General features: G+C 36.4%; 3 protein-coding genes across 3 annotated transcripts in view; 1 reads left to right on the top strand and 2 right to left on the bottom strand.

Annotated features, from left to right (window-relative positions):
• The window catches only part of cpamd8 (C3 and PZP like alpha-2-macroglobulin domain containing 8), a 37,114-nt gene extending 33,458 nt beyond the window's left edge, over positions 1-3,656 (bottom strand). The window contains exon 1 of the mRNA XM_048183041.1: positions 3,056-3,656. Coding sequence (XP_048038998.1) covers positions 3,056-3,192 — 137 coding nt within the window. The 5' untranslated portion in view covers positions 3,193-3,656. The remainder of the gene's footprint in view (positions 1-3,055) is intronic.
• Positions 3,657-4,148: 492 nt separating this feature from the next.
• On the top strand, positions 4,149-11,098 carry rex1bd (required for excision 1-B domain containing). The gene is made up of 5 exons (XM_048183049.1): positions 4,149-4,311; positions 4,732-4,814; positions 6,051-6,255; positions 6,904-6,992; positions 10,495-11,098. The coding sequence occupies exons 1-5, from the start codon at positions 4,309-4,311 to the stop codon at positions 10,565-10,567; spliced, it is 453 nt and encodes a 150-aa protein (XP_048039006.1). The 5' UTR covers positions 4,149-4,308; the 3' UTR covers positions 10,568-11,098.
• A 1,332-nt stretch (positions 11,099-12,430) lies between these two features.
• crlf1b (cytokine receptor-like factor 1b) lies at positions 12,431-21,380 on the bottom strand. Its single transcript, XM_048183035.1, has 8 exons — positions 20,702-21,380; positions 19,337-19,615; positions 19,117-19,246; positions 18,867-19,033; positions 17,927-18,084; positions 15,759-15,927; positions 13,973-14,157; positions 12,431-13,398 (listed from the first exon to the last, which is right to left on the bottom strand). Exons 1-8 carry the CDS (start codon positions 20,829-20,831, stop codon positions 13,375-13,377), a joined length of 1,242 nt encoding a protein of 413 aa, XP_048038992.1. The 5' UTR covers positions 20,832-21,380; the 3' UTR covers positions 12,431-13,374.
• Positions 21,381-21,501: the final 121 nt, after the last annotated feature.

Genomic DNA, 21,501 nt, shown 5'->3' with positions numbered 1-21,501 from the left:
AATTACAGGAGTGTAAAAATGACTTTAGAAAGATGGCAGCATCGCTATTTTATTTTTACACCGAGATTAGTAGGTCTATTAGTAAAATCATTTGAATTTAGCAATCTTTGTTTCATTATATGCCAAGAGTGCATGCCTGCAACTCAAGAAGTATGAAAGATATCTTAATATCCTTTTAGATTTTGGTTCTTAAACTTTCCTTTTGGTATCTTCATTTTAAAGGCCCTCGATGGTTCAGTCCCAGAGATATGGACATGTTAATGTGGCTCCATGAGTAAATTGTACACATTTTCAGTGGTCAAAAACCAAATATGGGTCACTTTGTCACTACTTTTTTCTTTTAAAGAGGAATATCTAAAGAACAAATAATGTTAAAACTAGAAATGCATCTATTTTTCATATCAATTGCATAGAACATGCCTGTCATAAACACTCCTTTTCTAAAGTTGTCATGCATGTAACTCTAAAAGTATTCAAGATATATTAATATCCTTTTAGATTCTCATTATTAATAAACTTTTCTTTTGGAATCTTCATTTTTAAGGCCCTATATAGTTCGGTGCCATAGATATTGGGACCCCAATGTGACTATGTCCAAATTGTTGAATTTTACCCATTTTCAATGGTCAAGAACATCTGTGAAATTTAATATTTTGGCTTCCATCACTATTTACGTTTGTCTTTCTACAGAAAATTTTTTTAACAAAATAAAAAATTGGAGCTGGGGAAGTTTCTGAAATTTGGTTGATGACCCCATATAAAGTCCACCACTAGGGACGGCAAGGGGCTCCAAAGGGACCTTGCAGGACCTTGACCTGGGCTGTGTCTGAAATCGCCCCTTACTATTTGAGGGATTGCCATTTATAGTGGAAACCATAGTGGACATTATCGAGTGCACTTCAATCCCACAGTGCACTGCAAATACAAATGTACAAACAATTGTACAGTACAGTCAGCGGCTAGAGAATGGACTCTTCCAGTCACTTCTGCATTTTCTTCTAGCTCAGTTTTTAGTTTTTTAATAATCATTACTATTTGGAGCTTAGTAGATGAGCACTGAGTTTTATTATTAATCAGAAAGCACAAACAATGCAAAAGCGGAATCTCTTGTGGGGCACTTTGTGTCTGAATTCACTCAACTTCTTTAAGTAGACTATATTAGTGCACTAATAGTGAATGAAGTTATAGGGGGCGATTTCGGACACACTTGTTATGCCGCATATATTCTGAGCTAGAAACGTCTATTTAAAGAATATATTGAATAGAAACATTGCCTTTGAAAGCAGAGAGAGTAATTTTGGTTTTAGTTCAGCTTGACAAATATTTCTTTCAATCTTTGCAATGATTAGACCATTTGTTGGTGATTTCGTGTGATGGTGTTTGTAGGCCTTTTCTCTTAGAAGAAAGTCACAGGGCTGCAAAAACCCAATTTTTGGGGTAAATGTTATAAATACTAATGTTATAAAAACTAATAGGGCCTTTTCAAACATGTCATGACAAAGGTTAGAGCAACATTATTATACAATTAAGCAATATTAACCTAATTCTTAAGGTGTTTTTTGCCTCTTCGGAATCCAAGTTGTCTAGACTACTGCAAAAAAAGTTACAAATTTTGGTTCCAGTGCCCTTAAATGATGAGAAACATTTGAAAGGTGACTCTCTGACACATTACATGCCCAAATAATCCCGGGCAACTCAGTGTCCTTGAGTTTAATAGCCTGCCTGAGTGTGAGATATCAGGTGATTGGCATTACGGTTCAGCGAGGCCAGAGGCAATTTAAGTCTCAAGGCATGAGAAAATCCCTTCCAAGGCATCTATGTGGAATTGACTGCATTTGATCCTCACCTTCCTATCTTACAATGGTCTCATGTGTGCGGTGGGCATAGAAATATTCAGTGTTTACATGATAGCACTCTCTTGTTGAAGGAAAGAACAGCCACAGCCTGACTCAAGAGAATGTAGCTCTTTGTCAAAGAGGTCAAGCTGGTTATTGACCTCTTTCTCTGGTGTTCGAAATACTTGGCACAATAACGTGTAACAGGTACGGACACTGGCACTGAGCTCTGCCCAACCCTGGAATGAAGGGTGAAGAAGTATGTGGACTTCTGTACTTGGTCAATTAAACCAACAACGTTCCTATCAATCATTTGATTTAAGTTTAGGGTTAGAATTATGGTTGTTGCTTGATAGTTACTGAGAATTTATATAGTTACAGAAATGTGGTTCCAGGACCAATAAAAATGACCAACCAACTTGGCAAAAATCACAGCATAACATCAACAGCATTCTCCAAATAACCAAGCAGACCCAAGAATCCTAAGAAAAAGAAAAATATTCTTTGCTCAACCACTGAAGAACCCTTAGTGTATAGATCACAATCTTCTAATATAGCCTTGGGAAAGTGAACTGAAGCATGTTCTCAAGATTGAAAAATGAGTAGAATAAATTGGGTCTAATCTAAAGATCATTACAACAAAGCAGCATTGAAGCTGATAATGGAGCGTATAACTTCTGGATTTTACTAATAGTGGGAACTAATGACATAAATAACTTTAAATGCTTGCAATGTATGAAACATAGCTATGACCTGTTTTGAAAGAACATCACTTGGGAGTTTGTTCATAACATAATGTCAGCTGTACCACCCTTTAACAAAAATGTACCATGGTAACCTTAGTTTCTATCAAAACAGCAGTTACTTACTGTTAAGCACAAGAAAACTTATGAAAGCTTCCTTAAAGAGAACCCCATATTAGTTCACCATGGTGTGTTACACTAGTAAATGCAGTGACTATGGTATTTTGGTAACAACTATGGTTACCATGAACATTTTCGTAACGGATTACATGTCATTTGTTAGTAACATCCACACACATAAACAGCTGTGCTGCTGAGTTTATTTGTTGTTGATGCACAAACATTACCACAGGCGCGCGAGAATCCAAACTAGTGAGGCTGCAGTTATCACCTGACTGAAGTCTCATCAAAACAGGCATGCTTGAAATGAAAAAGCGGTTTATGTCATCCATAAAATAGCGCTACAAACATACTTACTGTCTTTCTTGTGAATGAACTCCACTCATAACACACATGAACACAGTCCAGAGAGTCCAGGAATTGTGGTGCACATGCAGCACTCTCATTTTGTCCCTCGTTTGTTTTGTATTGAGTCTCCCCTGCGTATGTTCCATAAAATATTATTACTATTTCGAGTGCAGACTGAAGTATCCACGAGGGCAAAGCACTAGCCTCCGGTGCAGCGCGTGCTACGGTGGTTTTATCCCAATTCCCAATGTTGTGTCCGTGCAACTGATTTTTGAACTCCTCTCCACGCGTAAAGACAATCCCTCTTGGCGTGCCTTATTTATCCGCCTTAGTTCCGATTGCTCATATTTCAGCATTAAAACTTATCTCCATCCACCCCACCCCTTGTGTAGCACGGTATTTAATGCACATCAGATCCATTGAGCTGAGCGCCACAGCCTAATGTAACCAGGGCAGTCTTCTTTTGCCCCTTTGAACTCTCCAGGCTTTTGTCTCATTCAGTGGTGTGTCAGAACAAGTCTAACAGAGCCCCTCTGAGCTAGTAGAGACAAGACTGCACTGTCCCTGCGACGAGGATTGGAAGCTTTACAGGTCCGATTGAATGAGACTGAAAAGGTCCGAGCGTTTTAGCCATTTCATGTTTTTAATGCATGTGATAAATATGATTATAAAAATATATTATTTAACTGAGGCGTTTTTGGCGTATTTGTTTACATACAAAAGTATGTAGTTAAAATGTAAAACTTCAACCTGACGTGAATTCATTTTGATATGGAAGCACGATAAAGGTGCGAAAATGTAAGACATCGGCACCCCCTAGTGGCGCTTTAGCACTAGACACTTAGAATTAGCTTTTGTGGTCTTACAAAATGATACCGTTTAAATAGGCCTAATGAATCGATTAAAAGCGGTATTGACGTCCCATACAATTTAAGTAACTGTGCTTATATTTTCTAAATCACAACACAATACAGTCAATAAGGCAGTTGCAACACAAGAATGAAAAAAGAAACGAGAAAAAAAAACGAAAGAAAGAAAAATAAAAAGGGGTGGATATAACTAGCAAAATAAACCATGCATCAAAGGAATTTTTTTTTTTCAGTTTTTGGCCCACTACGCAAGCATCACGGTGACGTCATGTGACGTAGAACCTAAACAGGAAATGGACGCTACAGCGTGACTACACGAAATGATACACATGTCGCGGGTGAGCAGATACATCAGCCTGGCAACGAAAACACATAAAGCACAGTTTCAGCATCATGGTAAGTTAGTTTTGAATATTCAGCCTGTATCATATAATCAGTTTCAGGAATAGGACATTTCCAGAAATATAGACAAAGTCGCGAAATTGCTAACGCTACTCTATACAGAAATAAATGTTCAGAATTTTAACATTCTGATAAAGCTACAAGTATTACATGTGGCCTACATAAATTAATAATAAAGTAAATTTTAACAAAAGAAAACTACACTATATATAAATGCATTCTAATTATATCACCAAGTATTACCATGTTCTGAACATTTACCATGGTAATACTATGGCATTATTTGAAGTACCGTTTAAATAATATTGTATATGAATATGTTAATCATATGATATATATAATAAAGGATTCATATTGTTCTTAAAGTCTTTTTGATGCTTGAGTTGTCTATCCTAACTTTCATTTAAATTAAAGGCGCCTACAGATTTCAAAAATTTGGTCAGAAGATTTTATGTTCTTCAAGCTGAGCGTGTGGAGGCGTACAAACTATTTGAGGAGTAAGTCTATCTATCTATCTATCTATCTATCTATCTATCTATCTATCTATCTATCTATCTATCTATCTATCTATCTATCTATCTATCTATCTGTCTGTCTCTCTGTCTGTCTCTCTGTCTATTTGTCTGTCTGTCTATATGTTTTTGGACCCTATCACACACCCGGCACAATGCAATGCCAGACGCAATGCAAGTGTTTTTTGCTAGTTTCAGCCTGACACAGTTATCATTTTCACGTCCTGCACCATATTGTTTAAATAGCAAATGCACTCGCGCCTATGGGCGTGCTGGTCTGAAAATGAGGTGTGTTCCGGTGCGCTGTTGGCGTGTTGCTATTTTGAGGAAACTGAAAACGATTGTGCCATTGACCAGCAAAAACCTACACTGTGTCTCAATGTGCATACTATCCATCCTAAATAATATGTGACATTAATAATATTAAATACTATTTCGGGCAGATAGAGTGGATACTATGCACACTGGGACGCAGGGCTGGTCTAAAGTCAGTGGCACTGTATTTTTTTTGTTATTTAAGGGGCGCGTTAGTAATATGCACCTATATGCGGGTGCACAATGCATATACATTCTGTTTATTACACACACAGGGACGCGCAGCAGCACACAAACATGCCAAATATTAAAAATAAAAGGAATACAATGTAAAAGATTATTATTGTGTGCATAAAAATAAAAATGCTTACATGTCATAATGGATAGTCATTGCATGTATCAGAATTACCTATTTGCAGTAATGACGAATGAAATTGGCTAATTATTTGACCAATGTTGGCAATACACACATGTATTTTAACTGACTCGTCAGGTTGAGGGTGTCTGTATTCCACCATGTAAATAGCAATGCGCCATGGTGCAAGCGCACCTAGCTTTTAAAGGGAATGGGAGATGACACTCTGATTGGTTTACTGCACCTTATGCACAAAACACACCCATGACTCATTAAGAGACTAGGTACAACTCTTTTGGATGCGCCATGCACGCAGACCATTTTTTTCTGTTGTTAAACTAGCTAAAGTGGATTCGGACATGCGCTAAGTGCACCTGCGCCATACGCTTCAGACCATGCCCTTAGATCTTTAAAATAGGGCCCTAGATGTCTGTCTGTATGTCTATCTATCTATCTATCTATCTATCTATCTATCTATCTATCTATCTATCTATCTATCTATCTATCATCTATGTAGGTTATTTTGAGGAAATAACACTTGTTGTTCTCAGGGGTCATGAGGCATACTTAAGGACGGGGCCCCACTATGACTTCGAGCACTACAAACAGCTGGTACATGAGATAACGAAAGCATTCTGTGGCATTTCCAAAGAAGTTCTGAAGATTAAAGAGCAACTGCACCAAGACTTCAACCGGCCCGACCTTTCAGAGCACATTGACAAACTGCAGATTAAAGAGAAAGAAAAGCTAGAGCTGGTGGGCACTTTGCACAAGACTATTGTTTTTATAAATGTTTGGCTAATACTACATAATGTGCACTGCTTGGCATACAGTTATCATCTCAAAATTAAATCATTCTAATTTGCTTTTAACCTGTTCCACTGTTCCACCCGCGGTACATATACCTTTCAAAAGAGACCAAAACCATGCATATAACTCCAAATCTTTCAAGAACAGCATGCAATTTACTTTGAGTTTGCCTTTCTTTAGGTGTTTTAGCCAAATTTAACAGGAATGCTAAGGGGTTACCTCCGGATTTGTGTAACTTTTTGCGGTCTGATAAAATAGTGAGTGAACAAAGACATTAAACAATATAGCTGGAAATTGTTTCATCTAATTGGAAATTCAGACAGCTTTTCAGTCAGTGAATTGATATTTTATGCATAAGGAGCCATTCTATATGTTAAGATGTGCACTGCCAAGCATATTTATTTGGGAGAGTGATTGGTTAAACATTTTAGTCCTGCATAACTTCTGTATCAGCCAATTAGCAAACTGAAATGATTTTGCTCCTCTTATCTTTATGCATAACATTAAAATAGTATTGAACCAAATGTATCTGTCCTGTAATTGGTTACTGTATTCTTAATGTTTATCTGTATTAATGTATTAATGTCTTTTCAGACAGCTAAGTTACAGTTGGCCAAGCAGAATGCCCAGGATCACCCAGAAGATGAGGATTTCCAGGAGAAAGTCCGTGAGATCAAACAGGAGTAAGTGCATCATTTTCTACACCCCTGCTAATGTCAAATGAAAAAAACAAAACAAACTGGCAACCAGTGTTTGGTGTAATGCATTACTAAGTTATTAATTACTGTAATTTAATTACTTTTACATTGAATAAGTGGAGAACAGTTACTTTTGATTTAATTACATTAAATACTTGAACAATTCTATATAAAACAATAGTGGATTTAACATTTTAATGTAACCTTCTCCCTTTAAATATTTTGGTCAGTTCAAGAATAATTTATGCAATTTTATATTATTTATTTGAAAGAATTAAGAGAGCAGTTTCATGTCTGTCTTTGATATGGGATTTAAGGAATTATTAATAAGTAATGCAATACTTTTTAGACAGAGTAATTAGTAATCTAAAACTGTTAAAGATGTAATTAGTAGCTAGTAATTAATTACTTTTTAGAGTAACTTTACCAACACTGCTGGCAACACAACTATATTAAAGAAATCCTTGAGTAGAAGGAAGTCAACAGGCTACAATGTGAACATATAAACATATGTAGACTGACATAGACATACATATACATTCACACGTGCATTCATATACGCATAAAAACATACAAAAATATACTGATTTCCATAGCCATACTTTTATGCTGCTCTAAAGTATGTTGCATGTTTACATATATGCATATATACATTCCTATTACACACATAATAGACATAAAAATCTCCCTTCTCTCTGTTTTGATATACAGTGGTGCTCAGAATTATTGGCACTCTTGGTAAATATGATCAAAGATGACTGTAAAAATAAATCTGCATTGTTTATCCTTTTGATCTTTAATTCATAAAATTTAACCTTTCATTGAAGGAAAAGAATTGAATTTTTTTTTTGAAAATTTTTATGAAGTTTTTCCTCCAAAACACGTTGGCCACAGTTATTGGCACCCTTTTATTCAATACTTTTTGCAACCTCCTTTTGCCAAGATAACAGCTCTGAGTCTTCACCTATAATGCCTGATGAGTTTGGAGAACACCTGACAAAAGATCAGAGATCATTCCTTCATGCAGAATCTCTCCAGATCCTTCAGATTCCAGCTCCATGTTGGTACTTCTTCTCTTCAGTTCACTCCACTCATTTTCTTTAGGCTTCAGGTCAGGGGACTGGGATGGCCATGTCAGAAGCTTCATTTTGTGCTCAGTGACACATTTTTGTGCTGGTTTTGATGTTTGTTTTGGATCATTGTCCTGATGGAAGATCCAACCATGGCCCATTATTGGATATCTAGCAGAAGCGGTCAGGTTTTGATTTTTTTGTCTCTTGGTATTTGATAGCATCCATGATGACATGTATCTGAACAAGATGTCCAGGACCTCCAGCAGAAAAATAGGCCCACAACAATAAAGATCCAGCAGTATATTTTTAACCTTGGGCATGGGGAACTTTTTATCCATGTGTGCACCAAGCCCATCTGGTGGGTTTGCTGCCAAAAAGCTTTTTTTTTTTTTTTTTTTAGTTTCATCTGACCACAGAAGCTCATCCCGTTTGAAGTTACAATCATGTCTGACAACTGAATATGCTGGAGATTGTTTCTGGATGAGAGCAGAGGATTTTTCTTGAAACCCTCCCAAACAACTTGTATGGATGTAGGTGCTGTTTGATAATTCTTTTTAGGCTTTCTGAGACTCAAGACTCAACTAATCTCTGCAATTCTCCAGCTCTGATCCTTGGAGTCTTTGGCCACTCAAACTTTCCTTCTCACTGCGCATTAGGATGATTTAGACACACGTCCTCTTCCAGGCAGATTTGTAACATCTTTAGTTGATTGGAACTTCTTAATTATTTCCCTGATGGTGGAAATGGGGATTTTCAATGTTTTAGGTATTTTCTTAGAGCCACTTTTTATTTTGTTAAACTCAACAATCTTTTGCTGCACATCAGAACTATATTCTTTGGTTTTACTCATTGTGATGATTAAGGGAATTTGGCCTTTGTGTTTCCTCATGTTTATACTCCTGATAGATTTTTGCTAATTTTATGAATTAAAGATCAAAAGGATAAACAATGCAGATTTATTTTTACAGTCATCTTTGATCATATATACCAAAGGTGCCAATAATTCTGACCACCACTGTATGCGTTGTCCATTTCCCCCAGTGTTTTTCCAAAAGTCTCTTCTTGTAGTCTCAACTTAAATGTCAGTCTTTCTTTTTTTATACATTTTTGTAACAAATTGTTCCCACTGAATTCTTGTTGGGGAAGATGCTGGAGCAATTGACAAGTAATTTATTTATATTTATTTTTGCTGCTGCTAGTAGAATCCTCAGTAAATATTCAGATTATTATCTGAGTTTTGTGTATTACCAAGATATAAAATATAACCTATTTCCCCAGTCTCAATCTCCAAGATTTCCTTTATACTTGAATGTATTTCTGACCTAAATGGTTTCAAAACTGGGAAAACCCAGAAAATATGTACATAATCAGCTAATAGTGTCCCACATTGCCTCTAGCAGGAGCCTAGATTTGTTATTCCTTTTTCTTTGGCTTTCACTTTAGGTGTGATAAAGAAACAAATAGTATTTTTCCAACAAAATTCCCTTAACGCCCTGGAATGACTAGTTACACACTGTGAATGCCATAAATTTAGCCATTCTTCATCGGGAATACAAATCTGCATTTCCTTTTCCCACATTTCTTTAATATATCTAGTAGAGTGACCTTTAATATCTTGGATCCACGTGTACATATACCAGATATTAATCGTTTTACACTATCATTTGTATTGTAAGTAGTAATGAATATGTTTATCAAAGGGGATTCATAATTTTTTGCTCTTCTGATTGTTGTATCATAGTAATGTCTTGCTTGCAAAAATCTACAAAAATCCTTTTTCTCCAGATCGAATCTGGTCATTATTAAGTGTTGAAAATCCTGTATTTCCCCCTTTGATATAATAGAGCAGTATGCAGTTATTCTCTTATGAGCCCAGCTTTGAAAATGTTTGTGCAATCATAACCAATCCAACTTAATATTCTCGTCTGATGTTCTAGTTTAAATTTCCTTTATCAATTTGTAATACTGCTCTAGACCGCTGAGTTATGTTTCTGCATATCCCTTGACTGAATAGGAATTAGGGTTTTCAAGATTGTTTCAACTTAGCAGTGTAGCTTGAATCACACCAATTTAAGATGCATTTTTAAAATTAATTTCAATTTTTGTATTTCAATGAATTATTTTTGTATGTATATAATAATTAGTGCTGTCAAATTGAATAATCGTAATTAATCGCAGCTAACATAAGTTTGTGTGTGCAATTAATCGTGATTAATCATTTTGGCAGCACTAAATATAAGTATTATAAGTTTAATTCTAATGAATAAAAATTGATTAATGAATTTTAATACAATTAATGAAATAAATAAAATGTCACCACTGTATCAGTACTATAATGTTTCATCTTTTTTTTTTTTTTTTGATGTACTGTTGTATATGTAAATACTCTTTCTGTTTCTCTCTATCTCTATCAGTATAATAAAGAATACGGCCGCTTTAAGTGAGATTCTGCAAGACTTCAAGTATGACTCGGAGGAGCCGGAGTGAGATGTAGTCAGTCTCAGGAGACAGAGATGGATTCAGATCCTTCTATGAACTTTCCCTTCTAACAAAGAGACATCTGAGGTATCGATCGCTGTCTCAGGCGCATTAGAGATACACTGCATTGCTGCTGCTGCTGTTGCAGGCTTTGCGAATCATATTTTTATTAAATAGAGTTTGGCATCTTTTATTTTATTATTTTGTTTACGTTCAAAATAGCTTGACATTTTGTTTGTTAAACGAACACAATGTTCATTCAGAGCATAAAACTGTTAATTCTGAATTTAAATATTGTTCATGATCATACGCATAAAATATTTTGTTACAAAATATATGAACATTCCTTAAATATTTTTGACATTTATACAGATAAAACTATTTATACACAATGATACAGTATTTACATTAAGTTTTTGAACAGAGAGGACAAACAAGTTGCAAACTGCATTTCAAATTCCACTTAAATGATCTAAACTTGTAGTGTGTTTACCAATTAAAGGGACAGTACACTGAAATAAAATGAAAAGTCTGTCATTATTCACTCACACTCATGTGTCATTCCTGTCAAACCTAGATGCCTTTATTTCTTATGTGAAGGTGTTCAAGTTTGAAAAAGGGCAAAAGCATCATAAAGTGGTCATGTGATGATATTCCAAGTCTTCTGAAGACATATGATAGTTTTGTGTGAGATAAAGCTATTTATACATAATTTGATCTGTTCGTTAATGACGAACAGATCAAATTGTCTCAATTCTCACAAAACTATCATATGACTGCAGAAGCCTTGGAATATAAAGCGCAAATCGGATTTATGATACATTTATAGGGCTTTTTTAATTTTGGAGCTTGGCAGCATCAGTCCTCATTCAGTTTTTTGGTAACACTTTACACTAAAGTTTCATTTGTCAACATTAGGGGCTTTCTCACTTGAGGAACATTTTCATAGTTCCTATAACTATTGGCAGAAGTACCCGTTTTTTGGTGTGTTCGCACCGCAGGAACTGGGAACAAGTTTAGTTCTAGGAACGCCTTTTGGTGAAAAAGGCAAAAAGCTGTGTAAACGCACAGTTTACATACACTTACTCCACAAACATAGATAGACAGACTGACACTTTTCAACCGATCACGGCGTCTTCCATCCTCCAGTTGTTGACATTGTTGAATGCCACGCTTAAATGATGGCACTGTTGGCCGGCTTACGTCACTTCAGTGTTCCTGTTGAGGGTGTGAATGCAACCAGGAAAATGGCCCTAGGGGAACATTTATTTCTTGGGGGATCGTCCTGGTGCTAGTTCCTATTATCCAGTGCGAAAGCCCCTATTAGCTAACTACATAAGTTATGATGAACTAACAACGAACAATACTTTGACAGCATTTATTAGTCCTAGTTCAGTTTAATCAAAACATGCACTAGTTAAGATCAAATTTTGTATCTGTTAACATTAGTTAATGCACAGTAAACTAACACAAACATGAATTTATTAACTCACAATAACAAAGGTTAAAGGGTTAGTTCACCCAAAAATGACGATTCTGTCATCATTTACCCTCATGTCGTACCAAACCCGTAAGACTTTTGTTCATTTTCAGAACACAAATTAAGATATTTTTTGATGAAATCTTGAGTGATTTCTGTCCCTCCATAGATGGCTACGCAACTGAAACTTTGACACTACAAAAAAATCGAGAAAGAGATCGGAAAAATAATCCATATGAATTGAGCAGTTTAGACCAAATTTTCTGAAGAGACTCGATCGCTTTTTATGATGAACCGATTTAATTTAGGCTTTTATTCACATATAAACATTCATCAACTCACACATCAGTTGTAAATGGAAGCTCAAGCTCAACCTGCGAGAACCAATGAGGTTCATTCTCGTGTGTTACGCAGCACGTTTGAGCTTCTGGAAGAGGTTTGTTCTCGCGTGTGATTCAGGTTCGGTTGAGATTCTGTTTATGTTTGCTGATCAGTGTTTATATGTGAGTAAATACCTAAATTACGTCATAAAAAGCAATTAAGTCTCTTCAGAAAATTTGGACTAAACTGCTCAATTCATATGGAGTCGTTTTCCAATCTCTAAGTTGCAATTGCGTAGGCTGACTATGGAGGGATAGAAAGCTCTCACATTTCATCAGAAAGATCTTCATTTGTGTTCTGAGGGTGAACGAAGGTCTTATGGGTTTGGAACAACATGAGGTCATTCATGACAGAATTTTTGGGGGAATTAACCGTTTAATAAATGCTGTAAGAATATATTTCTCGTTAGTTCATGTTAAAGCATTAACTAATGTTAATAAATGAGAGCTTATTGTAAAGTGCGACCACTTTTTTAGTAGATTATTCCTTTAAGAGATAAGTATTTAAATTCTTTTTTTGTTGCTTACAAACTCTCAGTCTTAGCAAATAAGGTAAACTTAGTTTGTATATAAAATTGTCAATTCTGTAAGTTTTTTTTTTTTTTTTTTTCATTTTCAAACTACCTGTGTGTCTTTGAGTGTCAGCTAGTTGTAAAGGTCCCTTATTCAGAGAATAAGAAAGTCTCATCATCAACATTTTATGCTCTCTTTCGTCATTTTGAGTCTTTCTTTGTTTTAATGGCCTTATAAATAACATGTCTGAGACAAAAGCACTTCCTTTGACGTACTTGACGGGGACAATAGCAGTAGATCATGTCGCCAAACTACGGTCTCCTTGTGAATTCCTTCAGAGAGTCTTGGCTCATCCAGATGAAACATCCCAAGCACTGGAGAGTGATAAAAACCTTGTCGTCGCAGGCCCCTGCAAACTCTCCCAAGCCTTCTTTAGAGTTTTACTATGATTTACCGCTTTGTAGTACCTGAAAGGCAAGACAATGGCATTTACAAGTGAATGTGATGAGTTGATATATGGGGACAGAGAAGCGTAATTGGTACCAGCCATTCTTGTGGCAGTTACATCGTGTTCTTCAAAGGACAGTGTGACTAATGAAGCGACCCAAGTTTCCCAACAGTCGTCAGTGCCAAAGCAACAGTAACCACTGAATCGGTTCAGAGAGCGTGCAGCGGATGTCGGATAGCATTCGAGTACGCCACACAAGATTTCTCGGGCTCGGTTGGATCGCAGCTGAAGCTTTGCTGCGCAGTCTAACCTAAAAGGAATTTATTAGCATTCCGGCTGATTACTTTGACTGGCCGTTCCCGTCTGTTGTGGTAACCGTCTGAAGATTATATGATGTTTTTCCATTAGTAAACGCAATCAAATGCGAGTCTATTGATCAAAAGAATAAACGGATATTTTGGTTCCCTTTTTTTGTGGGTCACATAAAACCACACAATGTTTTTTCGCACAGGCTGTATTTCATGTGTGCCAAGAGTGATGATTTGCCATCTTGATGTGTGTTGCAAAAGGAGGTACACTTTGTCCTTACTGACCTGGTCGTGTGTTTTCTGGGCTTTCTGCAGCCAGACGCGCCATTGGTCGTAGAGTTTGATGCTGACGTCCGTACAGCCGTAAGAGTGTTTGCGCATCCAGCCGAAAAACTGCTTGAGCTCCTTTCGTAGCGTTGAGTTGTGCTCACTGGGCTTCGAATCGCACGAGCCACTATGTGACCTTTCTGCTTGGGAAATAGAAATGAAAATGCCATAAAGAGATATTAAAATATTTCTCATGAGTTTTTGGTGAGCAATTTCAAAAACAAGTCTGTAAATGTTTTTTGGAAAATTCAGACTTAAAATACTAATATATTACATATACTTGGACTGGGCGACATAAAAATGACTTTTTCAACATTTTGATTATTCAATTTGGGATGTATGATATATCTGTTATCAAAATGAATATAATATATATTTTTTCATACTGTTCATTATAATGTTGTTATTCCTAAATACACTTGTAGAAAATTTAAAATAACTGATTTTAGTTTTTAGTGTTTTATTTTGAATTCATTTAGACAAAAGTGTATAGAATTTTAATATAGGTCATTTATCAGCCATAAAAAGAGAGTAATTATCAACTTATCAGTAACAGCATGAATTTTTATATTGGTGAATCCCTAATCTCGATATTTATAAATCAATTATTTAAAAACAAAATATATTACAAAACTATAAAAATGCATAGTGAAAACATCAATGTTTACCTACATACATTTTTATTTCAACATATTATATGTAATACATTAAAAATGACAACATTTTTGACTGATTATTTTGTAAGTTTGTAAGTTTTAAATTTATATACTATTATAGTATTTATTAGTATTTTGAATGAGCTATTTTCATTTTACTTTTAGAATTTCTAATTATTGTTTTTCATCTAATTTTTTATTTCAGCTTTATTTAAATTTATTAAAATTATTTAATTAATATTAATACATTTAATTAATATCAGTTACAACACTGGTTTGGAATTGATTCATGATTAACGATTCATGAATCAGACAGTTTGAACTCATTCATGAAAATGAATCAGACTTACCAACTCTATAAAAAAAAAAAAGAACTCTTTTGACTTAATGCTTTCATACTTGTGAGAAAAGGAAAGATTGGGAAAATAATCTAATGACACGTTCTGTTTATAGGAAACTTAAAGGTGATATCCACCACATTGCTTCATTTTAAATCGCCAGCAGATTCATCCCAAACATATTGCATTAAGGTCTACATATTTAATATGTGAATCAATTGTAAAACATTTGTTAAATTCAACCTTAGTTGACAACAGTTGCTTAAATGCTGTTGATTGTACAGTGTTGCCCTGAGCGATGTGCACATACCCATGAATAATAGGCTATTTACCATCTCTCTGCTAATGAGCTCCAATGCATTAAACTTAGAATGCAGGAGGAGGAGCTCAGACTTGCCATAACTCATATTGCTTGGCATAAAACAGAGCTTTATAACATCCTCTCTTTAATGCAAGACATGTAACATCATTTCTTATGAACAGAGTCTGTGTTTACCCCTTTAATCTGAACATGCTATAATTTATCAATCTAAGACAGGCTCAAAGAATTCATCAATTGTCCCCTAAAGCGCTTTGACATTTTACTGAAGTCTTTTTAATCTGCTTATGAGAGATCCCTATCAAGTAGCTTGATGTTTTTTTTTTTTTCAGTGTTTACATATGGTTTGAATCTAATTAGCTTATGATGTAGAAGCCTAATGTGAAGTAATGGGACGTTGCATTACTGCTATGAATTTTGCTGTAACTCACCAATACCAGGTGTTGACGCGGCAGTCGAGTGGCTCCAGTCGCTCCAGATACCTGCCTTCTTCGAGCCGTAGATGCCCACTGGGTTGCAGCGTACTTGGACAAAATATACAGTACCTGCTCTGAGACCTGCTAACCGACATGACGTTTGGTTCCCAGCATCATCTATCACCTGAGGGGAAATAGTAAATAAAAACAACATTTTGAGTATGTGCATTAAACATTATGTTGGGGAAGATTTGGGTTCAACCCAAAAATGCAAAATGTCATAGTTTTTTCACCTTCACGTCATTCCAAACCTGTATAACTTTTTAGAGCAAAGCTATCATAATAGTGGTCCATACGACTTGCTTCTGAAGCCGTATGGTAGGATTCTATGAAGAGCAAATAGAAATTACAGTCCTTATTTAATGATAAATTTCCCCTCAGTGAGCTGTTAACTGCTGGATCAGTGAGTCAGTGAGCTGAACCTGAGAACCGGAATCAGATTAGGTGAACGAATCATTCATCATCATCATTCAATCAAATGAAGCTATCTTATGACTTCAGAAGACTATATAGTGCATATGGACTACCTTTATGAGTCAGTACATCATTTTGGGGTTTGAAAAAGAGTGGCCAGGAGATTCCTCAAATTCTCATATTTTGTTCCACAGAACAAAGAAACCTCTGTGGAATCACATGAGATTGATTTAGGTTAAGTTTACATGATAACATTGTACTAAAAACAGAAGTTTTTCCTTTTCCTTTTTTCGTGTACAGGCAACAACATTGACAAAACTATGTTGTTCACATGGATCCGCGAAAAGCGGCAAAAAAGCGATATAATGCTGCCAGGCCAGTAGTTGGCGATGTCACTTTGTAAAGGAACTTTATGTGCCTATAAATCAGGGGTGTTCTATCTTGCTCCTGGAGGGTCCCTTTCCTGCAGAGTTTAATTCCAACAAACCTACTTGGAAGTTTCTAGTGATCCTAAAGGTGCGATCGCGCCATGTCATAATTACCGTAATGATTCTGAACTGTAATAAGCCTTCACTTGCTTGTAGAACTTGTTATTACAACATGTAAACTCGTAATTTTCTGAGAGCTTCGACTTGTACCATGTGACCGCTGTACCACTGCAGATTTAAGGAGTGTTTGACTTGAAGCAGCAATGTGCAGACCGATCGGTGTATGACATCAAAGAACAGCAAGAGCGATTCGAAAGCGTACAGAGCTGTATTTATGTAATTATGACATGCCGTGAATGCATCATAAAGACCTTGATTACCTGGTGTTCAGGTGTGTTTAATTAGGACTGGAGTCAAAGGCTGCATTGGAAATGGCATACTCTCGAGTAGGTACTTATTTTTAAGAAGTGCTTACTTTGAAAGCGCTAAAAAGGTATGTTCTATATAGTATGAATGTGTGTAGTATGAATGTAATCCAGACATACTACATTGACAATGTTGTCAATGACCTGCCAGCATCAGTTTCTTCACTGCCATTCACAAATCCTCTCCCATGGCCTCTTGGGAAAGTAAAGTGTCCATTGTGTGCACCCTTCAGAATCTCGTCAGAAGAAGCAGGTCATCCGGGCATTTTTTACCTACTCTTTTATGAGTACTGTGAATTCAGCCATACTTCTTTGATCACATACTTTTTTGGCCAACTATATAGTAGGTAAGAACATGATTTTGGATGCAGCCATACTCTGCTGGAAGGTGGCCCTCCAGAAACAGGATTGGACAACTTTAAATTTAGTTTTCTGTTGGACTAAACCAGGTCTGTCCAATCCTGCTCCACACTCTTAAAAATAAAGTTCTTTATTGGCATCAATGATTCTATGAAGAACCTTAAACATCTATTGAAACTTCTAGTAATCCTGAAGACTTTGATTAGCTTGTTCAGGTCGGTTTGAATAGGACAGGAGAAAAACTCTCCAGGAAAGAGGACATTGAGTGTTAGAGTTGAGAACTCTCTAAAATTTTTGAAAGCATTATTTTCAAGAGTGAAGAGTTCAGCTTCACCCCCACTAAAACACACCTGAACCAGCTAATCAAGGTCTTGAGGATTACCAGAAAGTTCCAGGCAGGTGTGTTGGGGCATGTTGGAGCTACACTCCAACTAAAAAACGTTGTCTCTCCAGGAGCAGGATTGGACACCGTTGGACAAAACCATTCCAGTCATACCTTCCATTCGTCGCTCTCCTCCACACGGTATCGTATCTGATACTTGGCCTGAAACAAGTAGTCTTTCAGGGCAGGAGGACTGCCCCAACTGACACTTAACTGATCTTCTAGATCTCCAACACGGCTCACAAGGACATCAGGAGGCGGATCTGTAGTTACTGAACAGAAATGTTTCACATTACCTAACACTGTGTGAAAATCTTTTTCAGAACTGTTGATTAAACCCAATAAAAGATGGTAACCATTAAACTATTTATTAAACTCTTACAAGCAGCTAGTTTTCAGCTCTTTGAAGATCCCTTCAAAGAGTTGAAAACTAGCTGCTTGTAATTGAATCTCCCAATAAACCTTGATCGCTGCTCATTAGCTAGATGATATTTTGCCGCTGCAAATGCAATCTCCCATTTCCATTGATGTTTGTGATTGGACGTGCTCCACTGATAGGTTTTTTAATCAAGCTCGCCTTTAGGGCAAAGCCAATCATGGAGAATTCCAGAGCTTATTGTTTCAGAAGATGAGGAAATGAGGGCTTGAAGATGGTGTAGTAATGTAATATCTTTGCTTTTCTCTGCAAAAAGTGCTGACTGATGGATGTAATTTAATTGTGATTAATTCGATTAATTCATTGGTATGTCAAATAAGTAATTCGTCAAATAAGATGTGTCAAATAATAAAGTTTAACCAATTGCCAACAGGCTTTCAGCTGCCCGCTGACCTTCAGACTTCTATTTTCACAAGTTGCCTTTTGGAAATGTTTCAGCTGTTGGAAAGTGCTTTTACAGTCTGTAAAAATCCCTTCTCACAGACGAGTGTGTGCGCACCATATGCGAGACATTCAGATGGTTTTGTGCATCTATGCAAGTTGGAAATCGTGTTCCCAAGTCACCTTGATCCCAATATCCATTTTTCCATCAAACAAGCATATTTTAGTCCTACTTACCTACATCTAAAATGTCTAAGGTGACCACATCAGAAGTGGCAGAGCCAAGCTGATTGGACGCATCCACCCAGACTTCATATGGTGTAAAAATGGCAAGGTCGCGTGGAACGTAGCACATATACGGCTGTCCCGTGTAGTCCTCGCAGTCTTTCTCTTTACCGTACCATCTAGATGGTCATTAAAATGGAAAAGTTGCATACTAAAGGCAAAAAATGTGTCAGTATAAAGTTTTTTTGTGTCAAAATCTCACTTGAGTTTGTACTTGAGGATGTATTTGGTATTGATGAACGTTTCTCCTTGACTCCCTGGACTCCATCTGCAGCTGAGGTCTTTGGTGTTTCGTGACCAGCATGTCAGGTTGACGGGTTTCTCAGGGGGTGCTGTACATTAAATTAAAACGAAAAGAAGAGGACCGCATGAATATTCAAAAACACATGGCAAAAAACACCAAAACTTGTTCACACACTCACACCCAACATAAATACACGATCCGGCCAACACTTCTCCGTTGCTTCGGTGGCAAACCAGGTTGTCTCCTGACTGCTGCAAGGAGCCATTGAGTTGATGAAGAGTGACACTTGATTCGGTTGGGCTCAGGACTCTGTAAGTGTTTCTCGCCAAACGTCTGCCGTTCAGCGTCCAGTACAAGGATCTAGCTGTTATTTCCAGCTCGGCGCTAACAGTGCACACTGCAGTCAAGCTCGAGCCGATGCGAAGCACTGGATCCTGGGGGGATATGACAGCCAAGTCTAGGGGTCAGAAGAAGAGGACACTTCATGATTCCAGCAATTTTACAACTGGATTTATGACCGGCAGTTGGAAAGGTTGCACAAGGTCATTTTTCAGCATCTTAAGTGGTTTTCCATCTTGTAAATATTCGTCTTGTGTGTCCACAGAGCTCATATTTATTCATGTTTGAGATAAATGTTCAGAGCGAACAATGGCTGGGTTTGAAAAGCTACTTCTGGCCTTCAGGGAGAACAAGTGTTGATGTGGAACATTTCTGCTCCTGGTGGGAGGCGGACAAGCTCTTTAACGTGCCATTGGACTCTAAGGAACATTGAAGAGTTAGGAAACAAGACTGAATTATTATTAATCTAAAATTATGGTACTTATTGGACACTATTGGACACTTTTTCTCCTTGCGCGTGGTTTGGGAAAACAAAGCAATAAAACTGGTGAATTAACACTGAACGTAGCAATGATTATTCTTGTTGCAGAGCAAAGTTGCTATATTATGGACTATATCTTCTAGTGGAAGGATGTGTTTTATTTCATTTGCTTTAAAAAAAAAACTGTCTATAATTGTGTCATGAGGCAGTTGTTTTATAAAAGTAGCATAGCACTCGAGGACTAGCTGTTATGTGACTAACACCATCTAATATTTTTACCTTATTTTCTTCTATTTATCAGTGAATGAGTTATATGAGACAGATATTTCTTTTATTATCTTAATATAGCACAAATTTACCGTGGTAACTACAGTTTCTTCCAAATGCAAGTTAGTATTAGTGCTGTAAACGATTATAGGATCGCCTTCAAACAGTATGAAAAGCTTGCAGAACATTTCTGTCATTAAGTTTAATTTATTTTTGATTAAAGTCTCTAATGACAAATTGCCACTGCTAAAAGTAATAATTCTTCCTTAACTATAGTATTTTAGCGTAAACTAAGGAGAATATGACCTCTAAATGGACATCCCCATGAGCTGAGATGAAAATGAAAACGTCATAAACATCTCCAAAAAATAACCTTTAAATGGAGATTAAGTTTGAAGACTTCTCAAATGGCTTTACTTCAAAATAAACTTTAAATACATCTGAAATTGTACTTACGTGCTGTGAGCGCATATGGAAGAAGCACAACAAAAAGCAACATAATGACTGAAATTGTCATTTGTCTGTCGCGCGCGCTCTCAACTCGATTCTTGTCATGCTGATGCGAGCGCGCGTACGCATAATCCATTCTCCTTCACATAAACTGCAGAAAAATAAAAGCTTTAATCACCAGAAAGCTTCGTAAAAATCATTGCTGCGTCTGAAAAGCACCATTATGCGGAGAGGACGCTCAGATTCACATTCACTCTCAATTTTAGAGAAGAATCAATATAGTGCACGCCTCAAAAGCTGAAAAAGTTGATTCTTCTGAAGCTCCTCCCATGTCTTACCACACAGCCACAAGTCATTATTAGTAGAGCATCTGCAGCCAGTGTTTTCTTTACTCTTTTGTGTGCTAAGTTGGCTTCAGCAGAAAATAATGAAATAAACCCTTTCCAAAAGTGTCGCTATTCCTCACATATTCATTATTTTGTACAAACAGAAGGCCTCAATACGCACGATCAATTTTTTGTCTGAAGTGCATAGTTTATTATGGTCTGTTTTGTGAAGTGCAATTCCAGGATATATATTAATAGGCTATAATTTAGAGATTATACATTCATTTATTTATCATAACGATAAATATATGCTTAAGACTTCAGAGCTTTATTTTCTTAGCATGTGTGAGCATATGTACTTTAATTATTCTTTGGATAGATTAATTAAACAACATAAAAAACATAAAAACATAACAAAAAAAATAAATAAGGCAATTATGAGTAAAATGGAACAGTAGTCTAAGGATAAATGTATACTTA

This window comes from Megalobrama amblycephala, linkage group LG2 (assembly GCF_018812025.1).
Source record: "Megalobrama amblycephala isolate DHTTF-2021 linkage group LG2, ASM1881202v1, whole genome shotgun sequence".
NCBI lineage: Eukaryota > Metazoa > Chordata > Actinopteri > Cypriniformes > Xenocyprididae > Megalobrama > Megalobrama amblycephala.
Note: the sequence above shows the minus strand (reverse complement) of the source record. Positions and strands in the feature narration are given on the sequence as shown.

Coding starts and splice junctions, on each gene's coding strand:
- crlf1b (XM_048183035.1), bottom strand. CDS start 20,831: ATGGATTATGCGTACGCGCGCTCGCATCAGCATGACAAGAATCGAGTT. Junction 15,928..17,926: donor AGGAGAGCGACGAATGGAAG/GTATGACTGGAA, acceptor ATTTCCCCTCAG/GTGATAGATGATGCTGGGAA. Junction 14,158..15,758: donor CGCGTCAACACCTGGTATTG/GTGAGTTACAGC, acceptor CTATTTCCCAAG/CAGAAAGGTCACATAGTGGC.
- rex1bd (XM_048183049.1), top strand. Junction 4,815..6,050: donor GCGTACAAACTATTTGAGGA/GTAAGTCTATCT, acceptor TGTTGTTCTCAG/GGGTCATGAGGCATACTTAA. Junction 6,993..10,494: donor GTCCGTGAGATCAAACAGGA/GTAAGTGCATCA, acceptor TATCTCTATCAG/TATAATAAAGAATACGGCCG.